General features: G+C 46.6%; 1 protein-coding gene across 1 annotated transcript in view; it reads left to right on the forward strand.

The window, feature by feature from the left end:
• ARFGEF1 (ARF guanine nucleotide exchange factor 1) overlaps positions 1 to 20,000 on the forward strand; it is a 972,411-nt gene that overhangs the window by 625,266 nt on the left and 327,145 nt on the right. The window contains exon 21 of the mRNA XM_078687191.1: positions 7,324 to 7,482. Coding sequence (XP_078543317.1) covers positions 7,324 to 7,482 — 159 coding nt within the window. The remainder of the gene's footprint in view (positions 1 to 7,323; positions 7,483 to 20,000) is intronic.

Genomic DNA, 20,000 nt, shown 5'->3' on the forward strand with positions numbered 1-20,000 from the left:
AGCGAAAATGGTGTTGCTGCCTAAATTCTTATATTTATTCGTAAACCTGCCCCTGCCGCTTAACCTCGCAATCTTCAAACGGCTTCACTCCCTGAAGGTATCCTTGGCATGGGCGAACAAACAACCTTGTATATTGTGGAATTACTGACACTGACACCTAAACAGGCAGGCCTGGGTGCACCGGACCTCACAATATATGCTTACTGCGCACAAGCCTAGTTTCTACACCATTGGCTGTGACCGACTCCATTCCAACCTCATGTTACTGTGAAAAAAGACAGCACTGCACCCACCTCACTACAGGTTGCTATTTATCATGCTTACAAATGTCCCAGAGGAGAAATAAACACTGTTCAAACTCTGAAATGGGCATGGAAGGGATTGTGCAGACATTTTCCCACCTGCATCCTCCATTATGCCACAGTGGGACTGTACTTTAGTCCTCACAGGTGGTAACTCACTCTCAGTTAAGCAATCTGTGGCTCTGTCAGATGAACAAGTTACTTACCTTCTGTAACGCCTTATCTGGTAGACTTGATCTAGCCTCATTTTTCTTACCGACCCACCCATCCTCCTCGATCTGTGAATGGATTTCAGAGTAAAGGGCTGTTTCGCTTTTGAGGGCCCTAGCTTCACCCACCAGTGGTAAGTGTTGTTCTTTGATCCACACTTACAGATGTCACCACCTACCTGTACGCTGATGCCTGGGGAATATTCTGTGGTAAGGAACCTTTGGCTCTTTATTAGTTAAGGCATTAGGAAAAGTAAGTAAATTGTTTTTTCAAAAACCCGCTCCTGACATTTTTAAGGAGCTGGTTAAGGCTTGAGTATTCACCCCTTTATCCCATCCCATCCCCCCCCCCCTCCAAGTTGATAAAAAATATTAGGCTTCAACCATCAGACCTTCTCTACATTGGGGCCAATTCCTCCCAGTTTCCTGGTTCTGCATACCCCCCACAAAAGGGCCAACGCACAAGGTACTGGCAATGCTCCCTACTGGATAAAGAAAGCAAGCACATTGGTGCTGCTGGCAAGTGCATTGCAGCACAGTCCTCATTAATTGGCGCATCGCCAACTCTATCAGCCTGCTTTCCAAGTGTGACCAGGCAAACAAGGACAAGATGGAAGAGCTCCTCCAACATCCCCCAGAGTAGCACCATAAAAGAGGGCATGAGCTAGTCTCGGAGGGCAGGCTTATCTCAAACACCAAAAATCCAGATGGGGGAGAATGGACCACTTGTAACTAAGTTTCCAGGAGTTTTATTCTCTTAATAAAAACCCTCATACACGCACGTAGTTGGTAGGCGGTGATGGAGCGGTAATTACTTCTGGTAATTTCTCAATGAAAACCCTCATGCTACCTCTAATTTACTACTGAAAAAGGTGTTGGGCCCTTCACACCATGTATTACCTTCAGGAGACTTTAAATAATCATGAACAGTCAAAAATGCAATTATTATTTTAAGCCAATAAAGAGAGAGTTGTTGAGTATTTTAAAGGGTTTTATTTTCTAGTCAAAAGTTAATTTTTCTCTGACCCTTTATTCATTATAAAATATCAATCAGGTTACAGAATTTGGAAAACAGGAAAAATAGCATTAATACAGAACACATTACAGTCTGCATATAAGCATTACATGTAGGAAAGAAAATGTGGCGCAAAATATCAGTCAAAATTCTTAAAGAGTTTCTAAGAAAAATAGTCTTGAAAAGCTAATCAATAATTAAATAGTTTGCAAAAAATCTCCCATTAAGAGAAATAAATGCATAGGTCAAATAAATCTTTTCAGACCTAATTAATTAGTCAAAGCATAAACTTAAAGTTTAGCATCTAATTCTATCCTGATCCACTGCATTCTCTGCTCCTGTCTGTGTCTAAAGAGCAAGCAAGGAGTGAGACAACCCGCCCTTCACAAGGCCTCAAAGGAATGTGGCCTGCAGTGCCAAAATATGACGTGCCAGGACTTTGGAAGAAAAAATCACCAGGGAACCCCTCACCTGACTCTCCTCGGACGCCCAAGGCTGCACCCGTGACGATCTCGTACCTAAACCATAGAATGAAGCAAAGCCTAAGCCAAAATGAGCAAGAAGTACTATGAGCAAAAAGCCAGCCAGTGAGCAGAAAAGCCAACCCCGCCTCCAGAGAGGTCATTATTTATACTCTAATTCTTGGCTATCTACACAAAAATATTGCATCTTCAGGAAAACGTGTACGTGATTGGTCAGCCATGATGGCATGAAGTTTCACTTTCCTGACTCATTCTAAAATCTTGACTATACCAGTTTTAACAAAAGAAGCATACATGAATAAATACATTTATAAATGTTTGCAACATTTACTAGGAAAAATGTTTCATTCTAATTCTCTTCCTTCCTTTCACAGCGCAGTAGGACGAATACTTTAACTAACTGGTACATTGGCACAATCACAAGAATGTACAGTTCAAGATGGCCTTGACTTCTTCGTGGTTTGAGGAAAGCTGCCACAGTCTGCGCATGCACTCTTTTCTGAAAATGCAAGTCATAGCCTTGCTGGATTCACAGGCAGCCATTTAATTGTAGGCCCCAAAAATAAAACAGACACAAAGAGAATATTAATTTCATGTAAATCAGCCCATTATGTTTCCCAACTCCATACTAATACCCCTTATAAATGTTTACCTAGCCAAACTATTAGTTTCAAGCAGCTTTTCTATTATTTATGACAACATGCAAAATAAATGTGCAATGTGCAACATAGCATTTTCATGCTTTAGTGTAAATTTTAAAAGCACACACAGTTAAAATAGCGCACACAGTTAATACAGCACACACAGCAACATGCTTTAATGTTTTAGATAGCCTTTCATGCAAAAAGCATTTCGTCCCATGTGCAGTGTTTGGTGCATTATTAATTCACACACATTATAAAAAGAGGTGTTATTAACTGAACATGTTTATCAAAATATGCAACAAGTCAAAGTCTTTTAAGACAGAAATAGTGAATTTACATTACAAGGAATGAGCTGGGAAGAGAGAAACACATTCTATTAATCTTCAAAGCTAAAAAGGCCACTTTTCTCTAGACTGCAAAAACACATGTTAATTCAGCACAAGCATTTCAGACTGAATAATAAATCGTAATCGTAATCATACGCTCTTGTATAGCGCCTTATCACCGTAAGGGAATAGGCCTCACTTTCATGTTTTTCATGTGCCATGTTTTTAACTTGCACCAAAATTTGGGTGGCAATTTAAATGCAGTCTGTGTGATGCACAAAAATAAAACAATGCCTGACTGCAGATGAAATCTGCTCCATCAGCGGTATATCTTGTTTCTCCGCCAATTACGATGCGTTGGTGCATCATCATCGGGTCTTTTTTTGTTGTATGCTCACCTCCATCCTGAGGTAACCACTGGATACGTAGTAGTGTCCAGATATAGTGTCTTTAAGTTCTCAAAAAAAGGATGTAAATCTCTGGGTCATCTCAAGTCAATCGTTTTATCACAAAAAAGTTGATTCAGGATGAAGAAAAATGTTATCTCAAACACCACCATTAGATGTTCATTAGGTGCTGCTGATTCAGCTGACCTTGGCATGTACTCTAGTTGTGCTTCTCCACAGACTCTGACTCTGTCTCCAGCTCTCTTTGGGCCCCAGGTTGACGGGATGTTGGAGAAGAGAAAGAACTGGAGATGGCGAAGGCCATGGGCATCTTACAAACTCCCACCCCCCGCCCCCCCTCCCCCATTGTGGGTCCTTTCGCCGCTCAGCTTATCGTAGAGGCTCCAAAATCACCACCCCTGAAGCCTTCACACAAGGTTACTTCAGAGGTGGTTACCGTGGTAACGGCGCCAAGGGTTGGGGCAAAGGTGGCTCCCTCAAAGAACTATTCTCAACCAAGCAATGACGTGCCATACCCCGTCCCCCAAAGCACATAACATCTGTTGGGGGACGACTTCACATGTTCTTCACCACCTGGCAACATGTCACCTCAGACCAGTGGGCATTAGACTTCATTCAACATGGTTCCACACCACCCAACATTCCACACCACAGACATGACCTCTCCCCAGAACACCAACACCTGCTTTTGAAAGAGGTTCAGGTGCTCCTTCTCAAAGGGGCTATAGCGTATGTGCCACAACACCTATAGGTCTCAGGATTGTGTTCCTTCTACTTCCTCATTCCTAAGAAGGACAGGTCCCTCAGGCCCATTCTGAACCTCAGACCCCTCCACGAGTACATCCTGTGAGTACATTTCCACATGGTCATTGTCCAGGATGTCATTCTCCTGGTACAGCAAAGCAATTTCATGGCAGCACTTGACCTCAAAGATGCCTACTTCCATATCCCCATTCACCAGTGCATCAACATTACCACCAGTTTGCGGTAAATGGCAAACACTACCTGTTCAAAGTGCTGCCCTTCAGGGTCACCACTGCACCTCAAGCTTTTACAAAATGCCTTGAAGCAGTAGCTGCACACCTGCAAAGATAGGGCATCCATGTATTCTAAGAGTGCAATGCAACAACAGTGTCCTATTCACACCCAAGCCACTGTAAATCTCCTTTACGAGTGGGGCTTAACCCTCAACGCTGTAAAGTCCCATCCTCAAACCCTAAAAACCCACCCCTGCTAAGGGGCCAACCTCAAGGCAGAGGTCCAGTCCTTTCATGCGTTGCTACCTGTTTTTCAGCCAGGTCAACCAGTCACAGTCCGGATGGCCTACGCCTCATCGGCATGACTGTTTCCTGCATTGCCATATTTCCCCACGCAAGGTTACACATGTTCTCACTGCAAGAATGCTTAACTTATCAGTGGCCTCAGACAGAGGGTTATTGGGAAGATCTAGTGTTGATCCACCACTGCCCCACCCATCGCTCTCTGCAGTGGTGGAATACCAATAATTTGTTGCAAGGGGCAGTCTTTTCTCGACCCAATACAGTGGACGCATCTCTCACTAGGTGGGGGGCCCATCTACAAAACTTGACTGTCCAATATCTGTGGGATCCCAGTCGCAAGGGCCTCCACATTAGCTATCTGGAGCTGTTAGCAGTCCATCTAACATCTAGGCCTTCCTTCTCCACAGAGTGGGCAATGTGGTTCTCATCCAGACGGACAGCATGACAACCATATATTACCTACCTAAGAAGGGAGGCCCTTGCATTCCCGAGTTTTCTCAGCTAGCCCAGTCCATTAGGTGCCAGGTTTTCCACCACAGGATCCACGTGCTGGAGGCGTACCTTCTGGGGGTGTTCAACAACTTTGCTGACCGGCTCGCAGGATGCAGGGACAGGTCCACGAGTGAGAACTTCACCCGGGAGTCCTCTCCACTACTTCCGGTGATGGGGGTTTCCAGACGTAGACCTCTTCCCTGTGGCAGAAAACACAAAATGCCCATACTTTGCCTCCAGATTCCCTCACCCACTGTCCGTGAGCAATGTCCATGAGCAATACACTAGGGATAAACTGTTGAGGTGTATCTGCCTACACTTTTTCGCTTCTCTCCCTCCTACCATTTGTGGTTCGTAAGGTCCGGAAAACCTCCCTCACCCTCAGCTAGCACCTCCTACCTAGGCCAGACAACCCTGGTTCACCACTCTCATGGTTCTGCACGAGAAGCTCCCCACATTCCGGACCTTCTCGCTCAGAGCCGTGGAGAAATCAGGCACCCTGACTCAAGGAGTCGCTACCTTGCAATCTGTCTTCTGAAGTCTAAGAGTGTGAGTACCTCAGAAGACCTCCTGAATGCATGAATTACTTAAAGAAGCACGCAGGCCCATTACTCGTGCCTGTTATGCTTACAAATTGTAGGGGTTTGTCTGCTACTGGTTTTTAAACCATAGTGACCCCTTATCAGCTAGCGTCCAAATCACTGTTACCTACTACACCTACAAACCTGTGGACTAGCCGTCAACTCCATTCGGCTACACTTGACAGTTGTGGCTGCTTATCTCCAAAATAGGCAACACATCTACTTCCTTAGGATTGCAGTCATTAAAGCTTTTATGGAGGGACTCAAGAGAGTCATTCCTCCTTGGCTTTTCCCAGAGTGGAATCTCAACATTGTCCTCACAAGACTCATGGGTTTTCCATTTGAGCCCCTCCAGTCATGTCCCCTTCCGTTTCTCTCTTGGAAACTAGCTTTTCTCATGGCTATCACCATATAAGACATATCAGTGAGCTCCATGCTTTAATTTTGCAATAACCTTTGTTTCAGGTTCATAAGGATAGGGTTGTCCCTCGCAGTAACCCTCAATTTCTTCCTTTCCACCTTAACCAGTTTATACAACTCCCAGTTCTCTTTCTTAAACATGATTGAGTTGCAGAAAGGTCTCTTCATACCTTAGATGTTAAACCAGCCTTAATGTACTATGTGGATAGGACGAAGCCCTTTGGAAAGAATCAGGAGCTTTTTGTTGCTTTTTTCTGAGCCGCATAAGAGAAGGATTTATTAAAATCAGGCATAGCTAGATGGATTTTTAAATGTATTAAAACCTGTTACACAAACACTAAAAGAGTTTTTCCTGTTCCTCTAAGGCCTCTAGGGCCTTCCGGGGAAACGTATTTTGTACCCTTTTTCAATGTTTTCAATCTTATGCAACACCCACAGACTAACCACCACCTATGGGAGGACTGCTTTACATTCTATGCACAGTATTTATATCTACATCCACACATGCCTTGAACGGAAAATGTTACCCTGTAAGGACCTGTTTGTGGCATGTGGTGCTGTAAATTCGTATGTGTCCACCCACCTCCCCAGAGGCCTCTGACGCTATTGTAGTTATTTTTTCTTACTGCTCTTGCATGGTCATCTTTCTGTCTCTATCCTGTATCGTTTGGCTCCAACTCCATCCTCACCCGACATGCAGTAAACAATCTGACAATGGAGCCGGTGTCAGTGCGCATTACAAGCAAGAGGTGAGTCACATTACCTCTTGACTCGAGAAGAATTCTTTGAAAGAAAAAAACATGCACTCATCAGGGCCCAACACTAGATTCTAGGCATATGCACAGCATGTGAGTCTAACGCTCTTCATGCTATAAACAGATGCTTACAGGTTCAATAAAATTTTCCTTACGACCCACAGGTCTCTTCTAAATTGTGGAGTCACAAGTCTCAGGTACTTGGAGCCTTCCAATGTTAATTTCCTCTATTTAACTGGAACATAAAATCTCTTGTTCTCCTAGTTGTGCCAGCACCATCCTCATGTCTGTGTTACCCTTTTGAAAACCTCAAGTGGATAGTTTTCTGGCAAGATTTTGTTGGTGCCCTCTTTTTTATATGCATAATTGTGTGGTTGATAATGAGTATCCTCATTTCTTTTTCTTTGCAGCTTGAAAGAGATGCTTATGTCCAGGCCCTTGCAAGGTTTACATTGCTCACAGTGAGCTCTGGTATAACTGAAATGAAGCAGAAGAACATTGACACTATCAAGACACTTATTACGGTGGCTCATACTGATGGAAACTACTTGGGACCTTCCTGGCATGAGGTACAAAATTGCCTAGTTCTCTATATTGGTCAAGACTGAAAATCAAGTTGGCTTTTAGTAATATCAGTGTTATCCATGGGGTTTTTGCCAGCAATTATTTTAGGGATTTTAGGCTCAGAATAGATCCCAATTATCATCTTTGTTATTAAATTACTGGCTTATTTAGGACTGCTTGGTCTACCTTAAATTGCAGCTAGCTCATTGTACTGATCATTGGTGACATATCCTTGTTTGTTAAAGAGACATGCATTTTTGGTCCTAATTCTATCCTGCTAGAATATACAGGCTAGACTTGAGTATTATTTTTATTCAATTCTACTTTGAGATTAGTGCAAACATTAACATAAATAGTGGTACGCTGAAATCACTTCCCAATCAATTACGAGAAGTTACTCAGTTACTACCTGTAGTTCAGCTTTTTCCCTATTAAAAAGTCATTTGCATTCAAGCCCTTGACATTTTTTACCCCTAGGTTCTCATTAAAGGTAAAGAATCATATGTGGTGGGGCGTGGCCAAGCGCGATCCGTGATGGCCGCGTAGTCTCGGAGCTCCGTGACTAGTCAGCCCCAAATCAATCCTGATCTTCAATCCTGATGTCCGGAGTGCCATCCCTGGGGCCGTGAGTGCGGCGGAACGACTGCCGCCTGTCCCGGAGCTTTCTGCGACTCCTGCGATGGTGTTCTGGCCGCGGAGTCCGTCTGCCTTGGTGTGGGCCTCAAGCCGGGACCCACAGTGATTACTCCGGTCCAACCACCGGTGACTTCCGGCTCGGCCGGAAGTGGGGGCCGCAACGTAGTAAAGGCCGGCTCCGGCCGCTGGATGCGGTGGCCCTGCGCTCCTGTGTCCGTGTGTGGAGCGGTGATTGAAGCGGCAGAGGTGCAGGAGCTTCTGCAGAGGCAGCCCGAGCGAACCCTGCGTCTACTGTGAGTGCCGGTCCCGGGGCCGAGAGTGGATCTCCCCCCCCTCACTTTTGGCGCTCGATCCTCTTGGGTCTTGGATCTTTTCCTCCCCCTGATGGGCTTTGATGTGTGGTTGAGGTGGTCTCTGCGGTGGTGAGCCCTTCCCCCTCCTCTGCTTTCCTCATTTTCCATCTGGACATCGCAGCAATTTGAGGACCTTGTGGTTGAGGAGCTGCTGGCTCTGCATGACTGAGTTTTTTTGATGCGCCTCTCCCCCCCCCCTTCTGAGGTTTTTCTGACCTGACTGCTGGTTTGGGGGTTTCGGGCTGCGTGGCGTGGTGTGGAGCGCTGCTGTTTGCTGCGTTTAGGAGCGGGGCGGACGGCTGGCCCTGTGGTCACTTCTGTTTTGCTGCTGCTGGATCGTTGTAACTCAGCCCGCCCCCTCTGACTTGGACCTTGGAGTGTGGGGGTGCAGCTGGTACCACATGCTGCTGTTTCAAGCTGAGATTCATGGAGTGTGCTGGGTCTGATGCTGAACCCGGGGACCCTCTGTGCAAGTTGTATGTCGCAGCGGTAGAGTGGGGTGTGGAGGCGGACCCGGATTTTGGAATATTATCTCCTCTGTCCTATAGCGGACGAATGGGGGAGTCCCCCCCCCTCTTACTTCGTTGCTTTCCCCTTCGGTCTGATCCTCTGGAGGCGCTGTGTATATTTATGGCGCTCACTGAATGACCCGCTGGTCTTCTCTGGATGTACGCACTCTGTGGTGAGCATGATTGGGCATTGCGTCACAATGGCCTGGGGTTCGTAGTGCCACCGGGGAGCAGCGGGTGCCTCCTGTGGTGGTGAACTGACCCTGCTCTCATATCTCGGATGCTGAATGCCTCTGTGAGGCCTACTTCATTTCATTCTGGTGTTGGGCTGCATTGCTCGTCCTTGCTGCTTTGGAGTCCGGGGGCTTGTGTCTGGCCCTAAAGTGTTGGGAGTGCACGCTGGCCATATCTGGATGCTGCCCCGGATAGTGCTCTGCTCATCGGAACATGGAGTGTGTGAAGGGCACTGGGACCAGAGGGTCGAAACCGGTTCAATCCAACAAACTCGACAGGTACACAATCTCTAAGGATGTACAGAGGGGCAGGCTGTCGGAGGAGTCGGTGAAGGGGGCGCTGACCGGAGATGAACCTGAGCTCTCTCTTAAGGATGTCATGGACGCGATCTCTGGAGTTAAGGCCTCACTGGAGCACAAAATGGACTCAATGGCCATATACATCAACCTAATTCGTGCAGACATGGGTAAACTCAACGAAAAAGTGAAGCAGGTTGAACTTATCAACTCCAGTCTGGTAGAGGATGTCTCCCAGTTGCAGCAGGAGGTTGGGGAGCTGCGTGATTCGCGTGTGGCCTTCGATCTTAAGTTGGATGACTATGAAGGCCGCCTCCGCCGTAATAATCTGCATATCCTGGGTGTGCCTGGAAAGTCGGAAGGCCAGGCCCCTGACCTGTTCGTGGAGGATCTTATCCTCAAGTACCTGCAACCAAAGGATCTAAGTAAGGTCTTCGTCATTGAGCTGGCACACAGAGTCCCGGGCGGCCGTCCCAGACCGGGCGCTCCCCCGCGACCCATGTTGGCCTGAGTCCTCAACTACCGAGACAAGGGTGCTGTTCTTCAGTGTTCAAGGGCCAGTGCTCCCCTTTAAATATGAAAACGCTACCATTGCCTTCTTTCCTGACTTCACGCAAAGAGTTCAGAAGCAACGAAAATCCTTCTTGTCCGTGAAACGTGACCTGCGGGAGAGAGGCATGAAATACTCTATGTTGTTTCCAGCCCGTCTTAGATTTGAAGCAGATGGTAGGGCATGGTTTTTCGATCAACCAGAGACAGTATCGGAGTGGCTTGAGGTTCGGGCCCCCCCGGATCGGGCAAATCATGGAGGAGACGGTGACTCAGAGACTCAGCCTTCTTGAGTGCAGTTGTGTGTTTCGGGGGTGTGGGGGGGTCTGGGGGGGTGGGGATGGGGGAGGCGGAGCGAGAGGTATCATTGATTCATGGGGGGGGGGGGGGGGAGTGACATGATGTTTGCATAATCGTATTTTTCATGGCTCATTACTATGTCCTTTTGGGTGCTGGCCGGAGCTCCTATGATCTATCCCCCTAAGTACCTTTTTTTGTTCTTCTTTTGAATGTTTAGGGCGACAGGCACTCTGCATTTTTCAATGGGCAGTTCTAAGCCTAATAGGCAGGGCAGCTGGGAGGGGGGGTTTGGGAAGGGAAGTTTGTTTCACCAGTTGGGTGGATTGTTTATGACATTAGCAGATTGGACTTGTTTATCATGCAGCAGATAGAGGATTGTCACATCTTTTTTGCATATGATGATGGGGGGTAGGGAACTGAAGATGTTCAGCCATTGAGCCTTACACTTCTCATCTAGCTTCCCTCTCAGTACTTGCTTAGCATGCTCAAGTTCCTTCTGCACTTTTCCCAGCCTTTCAGGGGACCGACCTGTTAACAGGAGGCAATCTGCTTCTAGCTGTTTAATTTTTTCCTCTATTAATTTTAATTCCCGGCCTTCAGCTCTATTTTTGGAGCATATAAGGCCATGGAGCCGTCCCCTCAAATTAGCCTTAAAGGTGTCCCAAACAACTCCAATGACCGTTGAGCCAATGTTTAAGTCAAAATATTCTAACAAGGATATTTTATTGTCCTGAATAATATCTGGGTCGGCTAACTTCCCCCTATTAAGTGTCCACCTAGTTTGGGTCATATTTGTAGTTGTTTTCTTATATGAAAACATAATTGGGGCATGATCTGAAAGAGGACTTGGAAGAATGGAGACTGCAGATATTGCATCCAGGAGATTCCTGCTCACTAAAACATAGTCAATCCTGGATGAAAGATGATATTTTTTGCTGTGAAACGTGAACCCAGCTGAGTCCCCCATCTTACCCCTCCAAGCCTCCACCAACTCCAGGTCATAGATCATATTCTTCATAGCACGCCGGATACGAGGTGCCCCATATAATCCCCCTGATTTGACCTGTCCTTAAGGAGATCCAGAAGGATATTGAAATCCCCTCCCACGATCATAGGTGGAGTTTCCAAAATTAACTTAGACTGCAATTTAGAAATATAGGATGGGTCGTCCACGTTTGGACCATAAAAAGAAGCACATATTAAATCTGTGCCTCCAAGGTCCAAATGCGCAATGATCCACCTACTGGTTTGATCTGTCTGTGTTGATTTCATTGAGCAAGTTAACCCCTGTTTTATCAAAATTGCAACTCCGCGGCTATTTATTGTTTGATCGGAGAAGCAGTAACTTTTAAGCCAGGGCATACCAGAGTACAGTTTTTTTGATTCCTCAGCAGTTAAGTGGGTCTCCTGTAGGAGGCAAACCTGGGCCTCGGAGAGCTCCAGGTATTTCATTACCAGTCTTTGCCTCCTTGGACATCTCAGCCCGTTCACATTCCAGGAGATAAAACTTGTGCTTATTTGTTTTATGACTACTCCTGCCATCCGACCACAGACCCCTGACCCAGATTAATTAACCAAATTATTAAATACTTTAAGTGAGACAAGGTTTTTTTATTTTTATTTTTATCCCAATGCTCACCATCCGGTGCTCCCCTACCAACCCCCCACCCTCCTGTGCCCCCCTTCTCCGATGAGGAACCCTCCCTTCCAATAGGGTAAGCCTATTGGTCGCGCCCACCTCGGGCAATATACTAAAACATTTAGGAAAATGAAAAAAGAATAGACGATCTAAAGATCTAAGGCCAGAGGACTACTTATGCTGTTACTATTACTACCAGAACATTTTCAAAGAAGAGAATGCACTCCTTCCCTTATTTCGATGCTTTTTTAACTGAAAAACTCTTAAGTGGGTGCGTGCGAACTGTGTTAGTGGATCGCCTCAATCCACTGTTCTTTCAGAAGGATTCGACCAGGGGCACTCCTCTCGTGCTCCGTGCAGTCGCACTGCAAAAAAATGGGAACTGTTCCCTTCAATTATGTCAATGTAATCCAAGTCCTCCTTTATTTAACCATTGTAACCAATACGTATTCCATTCCTTGTTCCTGCAATATTACATGTGTGTCTTTTCATCACGCCGGAGACAGTCTGATAAAATCTGCAGTCTTTATTTAAATACTTCTAATACCAGCTGCATGTCAATCCAGACTTTTTACAACGGTACGAGCAGCTTCATCGTAATATGAAATAGGCACAACCTTCAAGTATCCAATGCATTTCAAGCCTCCTTAGGCTCTTCGTCAGGGGTTTGTGTAAAATAATAACAAGCTCATAGTGCATCTGTCCCATAGATCATTCCAACTGTTCATGATAGATGTCCGATCTTGCTGCCATGAGTTCCACTTCATATTTTCACTGTCTCCTCTGTTATAAATGCTAGCTTTCACATTTGTTATCTGATTTCAAATGTCTTTTTTCGTCAAGTGGGGTGCAAATCTCGTTGAGGCGATATTTTCCAACCAGAACATTTTCAAAGTGATTTTATCAGACTGTCTCCGGCGTGATGAAAATACAAACAAGTAATATTGCAGGAACAAGGAATGGAATACGTGTTGGCTACAATGGTTAAATAATTGAGAACTTGGATTAAATGGACATAATTGAAGGGAGCAGTTCCCATTTTTTTGCAGTGCGACTGGGCGGAGCACCAGAGGAGTGCCCCTGGTCGAATGCTGTTACTATTACTACCCCATACTAGCTTCCTCTTGTAGTTCACTTCCCGCCTTTAATGTTTGCCATAAAAGCGTCTACCTCTTCAACTTTAAAAGTCTCAGATTGTTCTTCTGGGAGTGATTTTCCAGCCTTTCTAGATCTTCTCTGAGCTCCTTATTCTGTGCTGACAATTTTACCACATCTCATGTGGCTACGCTTATGGCTTCCTTATTTACCGGGATTTCTGCCTCTATTGAGTCGGTTCTCGCCACTACCTCCTCCAGTCTCTGAGCCAACACTTCACATGATGATTTAATTGCGGCTTGATTTGCCTCAGAGACCGAGAATCTACTGGCAACTCTGCCTGATTCATCTCCGATACCTTAAATCCACTTGACATCTCCTCTTTCATAGGGCATAAGATGCCAGCCAAAGAGTGAGATGCTAACCCTGAATGCCCACCATTCTCGGTCTCGCCTTTCCGATTTTCAGAGGATATAGCAATGTCCCCGGAATTTACTACTTCCTGTACACTTTCTTGGTAGTCCTGAACCTCAAGGACAATAAATCTATTGCAGAGCGCCATGACTGAGTGCGGATCAGGTGAAGCCAAAGATAAAGCTGCAGTAGGTTGCTTAGACCCCCTCTGTTCACATTGCTGAAATGGAGTCAAGGGATGGGAGAGCCCCACATTGCTTTCAGGTATCTTAGGCTTAATTTTAGCCTTAGACCCCCCTCCAGCTCCTCCTGCCTTCTTGTCTTAGCTGTCTCACTTATACCAGCCGTGGAGGACATGACTCTGTGGTAGGTTTTTAAAGAGGGGGTTATTTTCACTTTTGCAACGGCTCTTTTCTTCGCCCCACCTCTCCCTTTGCTCTTGGGGACTTCTCTCAACTTTGGCTCTACTTCTCCAGTGGCACCATGCCTCTTTTGTTTGGCCTTAATATTAGTCTCAAGGCTAGGGGGGGACTTTTTGGGGGTCAATAAGGGCTGGGTGATGTCTAAATTCTGAAATGAATTGGCAACCCTAGCCCTAAGCGTGTAACGACCAACTTTGGAAGGAGAAAAACACCACTTTGTCCCTCTTATCTCTTCAACTCCTCCTTCCCCCGCCTCCATGCACCGGGAAAAATCATCTGCTCCCCTCTGCCCAAATGCAGGGAAGTCCGCACCGCATAGGTCTTTTTCCAGAGAGAAAGCGCCAGCTGGTAAACTCACCGTCGAGTGTATTAGCCCCGATGCAAACTCACCAACCTCCGGTGATACCTGCCTCCACCCGCTGCCGCCTAGCAGCTCCTCGCTCTCGCCCAGCAACCTCGGCCCTGGTATCGAATATCCCTGCAAACCACAGCTAGTACTTCCACTTCCAGCCACACGAAACCAGAAGCAGGCGGCGTCCCGGCGTCTCCGGTGCCGCGCTGCCTCCTCCCACTTCCAAACGCCGAGAATGAAGCCAACAGTCCGCTGTGAACCTCCCGCATCGCCTACTTCGCACCGGAGGACAGAGAGCGGCAAAAAAAAGAAAAAGATAACCAAACGAAGAATCAGCCTCTCTGGTGGAAACACCTTCACGACCTCTGATCGCCATTCGAGAATACCCGAGGTGAGGCGCAGCCGTGGCCGTTTAGCTGGCGGCCGCCATGTTCCTCCGCTCTTAAGAAAAATTCAATTGTTCCTTCTCTGGTGTGCTAATGGTGCTGTTTTGCTTTGCTGACATGTTAAAATATCTCTAAGACCACTTAGTCCTAAATGTTCAGTCTTTTTTCGGTGGGTTGTGGAGTAGACCAACTCTTCAATAACAATTTCTTTCAGGTGGTTACCACTGAACTAGTTACTTATCTTCGATAACACTGTGTTCGAGGCGTATGAGCTACAGATGACACACTGTGCATAGATCGCCACCTAGTGTTGGGCCCGGATGTTTGCAGTTTGTTTTTGTCCTGAAAAATTCTTTGGAAGTCACAAGATGGGTGACTCCTCCTTTGAACCATACTGCGCATGGACATCGGCTCCATCCTCAGATTGTTTTTTTCCGCCATCAGCCTCGGATGTGTTTCCTGCGCTCTGGTTTGGAACCGATTTTCCTTCAGCGCACAATCCTCACCCAGTTCGACGGTATTGTTTCGATCGCGCTCCACATCGACGCGATTCTTCACCACTTCAAGTCTTCGATTCCGGTCATCGACGAAGGCCTTCGGGCCTACCTAGGCCTTACTCTCTGGCTCATGGAAAGGACGCCATTCAAGAAGTGTCCTCAATGTGGGTCGAAGTTTCCCCACACCGATCTATATGAGGTGTGTAACCTCTGCCTCTCACCGGAGCACGAGGCCAAAGACTGTTTCGCCTGTGCCTCTTTCCGCTCCAAAAAGACGATTCGGGACACACGAGCTCCAAGAACAATGGCTCGCTGGTCAGCGTCGATTCCCGACGACATCTTTGCAGAGGATGTCGACGTGCCAGAACACCAGCAGGCCGAAGAAAGTGCCAGCTCCTCTGATGCCGAAGACTCGGACGTCGAGGACATCACTCCAGCTCAATGGGACGTAATAAAGACCGTCGACCCCAACCCTTCCTTGACACCCTCAAAAAAGGCTTCGGTCACACCCTCACCTTCGGTCCCGGGTGCACACCGAGAGACTGCTTCCCACGCCTTGCCTTCGGGCCTGGCAAAGAAGCCTATTAAGCCTTCAGGCGGCTCGGGCTCGAGTCAGCCTATTCCCGGTGCCGATCCCATACCGATACCGAAAAAGAAGCCATCTTCCCCCACCACGCTGACCACTGCTCCAACACCTAAGCACACGGCGCCGAAGAATGGCACCGGCTCATCGATGCCGAAACCGCACTCGGAGCCGAGTAAAAAACCACCTTAAGGTCCCGACTCTCACGCTTTGGAGCTGAAAAAACACCTGAAACCGAAAAAACACGTTCCGGTAAAAGACATTTCAAAAGGTCATACTTCTAAGCCAAAAGACTCTACACCAACTACCGAGTCAGTGCCGAAGAAACCTTCGGATCCAAAAACTTCGACGCGGAAGGATCTGCCAGACACAGAAGAGCTTTTTACAGCAGATCCTACTCAAAAGACTCTTATAAAGGATCCTAAGACTGGAAAACTATCTCTTAGCTCCAAGAAAAGACCACTGGAGGCGCCTGCATCTCCTCCTTCCCCAAAGAAGAGAGACATTGCAACCTCTCCATTAAGGGTCCCTTCTCCACTACCTCCCCATACTGTTCCTCCTCCTACACCTCCTCCACCACTTCATTCGCCTACACCATCCACTAACCCAGATGATGATGTATATACAGACTCTGATGACACAGGTGGGGGTGCACATGACCCAGCAGGGACCAATAGTCCCCCTCAGTCACCTAACCCATGGGATGATTATAACACCCCTGATGTGCCTTACGTCCCCCAAGACGATGTATACTCTTCCAGGCCTTCCCCACCAGAGGGCACTATAGGTTTTAACCTATTAGTCCAAAGAGATGCCCAATACCATGGGGTTGATTTACACACCGTTTCTGCGGAGGAAGATTTCCTATTGGACACTTTTGATAACACACAAAGGTCCACTGCCGTTTTGCCAATGCTTAAAGGGGTCATTAAGCACGCAACAGAGGTATTTAAAGATCCTGTCAGGGCTCGGGTCCTCAACCCTCGCATTGAGAAAAAATACAAAGCTGCCCCTACAGACCCAGTTTACATTAGAGGTCCAGCACCATTAGATTCTTTAGTAGTATCCAATGCACTTAAACGTGCTAATTTACAAACATCAGGTGAGGCCTCACTACCAGATAAGGAATCTAAACTCCTTGACGCCTCTGGTAAGCGCACGGCGTCACAGGCAGCTAATATATGGCGCATTGCCAATACTCAAGCGTTGTTGGCATGATACGACATTGCACATTATGATGAACTAGAGTCCATAATGCAGCATCTACCAGACAAGTATAAAAATAGGGCCAATGAACTCATACAAGAAGGTAAAAATGTTACTAATACTTCAATTCGTTGTGCCCTAGATGCTGCAGACACTGCCTCAAGGGCAATTAATACCAGTACCCTTTTGCGTAGACATGCATGGCTACGTAGTTCAGGTTTTAAACCGGAGGTACAAAATTCCATCCTAAATCAGGCATTTGATAAAAAACATTTATTTGGCCCTAATGTCGATGTGTCTTTAGAGAAAATGAAAAAAGACACTGACACAGCAAAATCTATGGGAGCCTTGCAGCTGAAAGCTCCCAGACGTTCTTTACGTCGCTCATCATATAGAGGCAGCGCGAGAAGCTACTCCTTCGAAAGCCCTTCCACTTCTTACTAGACCTCTAGCCAATCCACATTCACTAAAGGCTACCAGAGAGGGGGTTACAGGGGTAACAACAACAAAGGCAGAGGCAAAACCAACAACTCCCGCTCTGCCTCCACCCCTACCCAATGACTTTCCTCCGCTCCCCCCCCCCCCCCAACATTCCACTTCTGTGGGGGGGAGACTACAACAATTCCTTCCTGCCTGGATCAACATCACATCAGACAGGTAGATGCAACAAAATATTAAGTCAGGTTACTGTCTAGAACTAACATCTACCCCCCAAACATACCACCTAAACAGAGCCCAATGTCACAAGAACATCCATCACTGCTAAAGCAAGAGGTAATATCTTTTCTAGAAAAAAGTGCAATAGAGCTAGTTCCTCTGCACCAACAAAACAAGGGGGTTAACTTCCTATACTTTCTTATCCCAAAGAAGGACGGCTCTCTAAGGCCTATTCTGGACCCCAGACCGCTAAACATATACATCCAGTCAGACCATTTTCACATGGTCACACTCCAACAAGTCCTTCCTCTCCTATTACAAAACGACTTCCTTGCTACTCTAGATCTCAAGGACGCATACTTCCACATTCCCATTCACAAAGCTCACAGGAAGTATCTCAGATTTGTAATAGACGGGCAGCACTATCAATTCAAAGTACTCCCATTCAGAGTCACTACAGCACCAAGAGTATTCACCAAGTGCCTAGCAGTAGTGGCGGCACATTTACGAAGACAGCACATCCACGTCTTCCCGTACCTCGACAACTGGCTCATAAAAGCCAGCTCATACAACCAGTGTGTAGAACACACCCATGCCACAATCCAACTGCTCCACAACTTGGGGTTCACAATAAACCGCACCAAGTCTCATCTGCAACCATCCAAAGTACAACAGTACCTCGGTGCCACAAGAAACACCTCAACAGCGCTAGCTTATCCCACTCCAATAAGGATAGCCAGCATGCAAACTCTTCTCATAAAGTTTCAGCCACAACACTCCCTTCCAGCACAAGTGTTTATGCAGCTTATAGGGATGATGTCCTCTTGCATTTTCATAGTGCCCCATGCAAGACTTCAAATGCGTCCTCTCCAAGAGTGCTTATCACGTCAATGGAACCAGGCTCAAGGTCAATTAACAGACCTAGTGTTGGTAGACGGTCGGACTCATCGCTCTCTGCAGTGGTGGAACACCAAAAACCTTTCCAAGGGACGACCGTTCCTAGAGCCAGTTCCTCGGATAATCTTGACAGTGGACGCATCGCTCTCCAGCTGGGGGGCCCACCTACTGCAGCACACCACGCAAGGGAGGTGGACACCGCAACAAAAGTTACTCCACATCAATCATCTGGAGTTACTAGCTATATTCCTAGCACTGAAAGCTTTTCAACAGCAAATATCAAACAAAGCTGTGTTAGTCCGCACGGACAACATGACAGCCATGTATTACATACAGAAACAGGGAGGAACACACTCCCTGCAACTCTCTCAGCTAGCACAGTACATATGGCGGTGGGCTATACCTCAAAACATATTCCTCTTAGCCCAGCATGTCCCAGGAGTTCAAAATACCATAGCAGATCTGTTAAGTCGTCAGACACAACAGATCCACGAGTGGGAACTTCATCCGACAGTTCTTCAACCATTCTTTCAGATGTAGGGACAACCTCAGATAGACCTCTTTGCCACCCACGAAAACGCAAAATGCCCAAGCTTCGCCGCCAGATATCCACACCCACTGTCCAAAGGCAATGCGATATGGATCAACTGGTCAAACTAATTTGCGTACGCTTTTCTACCTCTACTACTCATGCCACTAGTAGTACGCAAACTACAGCAGCATTCTCTGACCCTCATCTTAGTTGCTCCAACGTGGGCCAGACAGCTGTGGTACACCATACTGCTACAACTGTCTGTAGTGCCACACCAAAAACTATACCTGTCTCCATGCATTTTAACACAGAACCGTGGAGAGATCAGGCAACCGGACCCAGCTCAGCTCAACCTTGCGATCTGGCTCCTGAAATCCTAGAATTTGGATATCTTAACCTTCCTCCAGACTGCATGAATGTTATAAAAGAAGCTAGACGCCCAACCACTAGAGCATGCTATGCAGCTAAGTGGAAACGTTTTTTTAATATATTGTCACAACAACAATATTAATCCTTTAGATGTGTCTATTCAACACATCATAGGATACTTACTGCACCTCCAAAGGTGTAACTTAGCCTACACATTTATTAGGCTGTGCAGAAAAAAAGTGTGTTTCTGTGAGAGTGTTCAAATCTCTACTGGGAATGATCTCTTCCGCAATAGATCTTGTACCACTAACTTGTTTGCACATGAGACCTCTTCAAGCGGAACTGCAACGTCAATGGATTGAGACCTCAGGCTCCTTCGGTGACGTAATCGTTGTCACTTCTCGGATGAAGGAGGCCCTAAGATGGTGGTCGCAGACTTCCCATCTGTCCCAAGGTCTATCTTTTCTTCCAGTCATCCCAGATTACGTAGTAACAACGGATGCTTCTATGGAAGGTTGGGGAGTACATTTGCAGGACCTACAAGTTCAAGGGAAGTGGTCCTTTGCCCAAAGGCAGATGCTCATAAACCGACTGGTA

Source organism: Lissotriton helveticus, chromosome 4_1 (assembly GCF_964261635.1).
Source record: "Lissotriton helveticus chromosome 4_1, aLisHel1.1, whole genome shotgun sequence".
In the NCBI taxonomy this organism is placed as follows: Eukaryota; Metazoa; Chordata; class Amphibia; order Caudata; family Salamandridae; genus Lissotriton; species Lissotriton helveticus.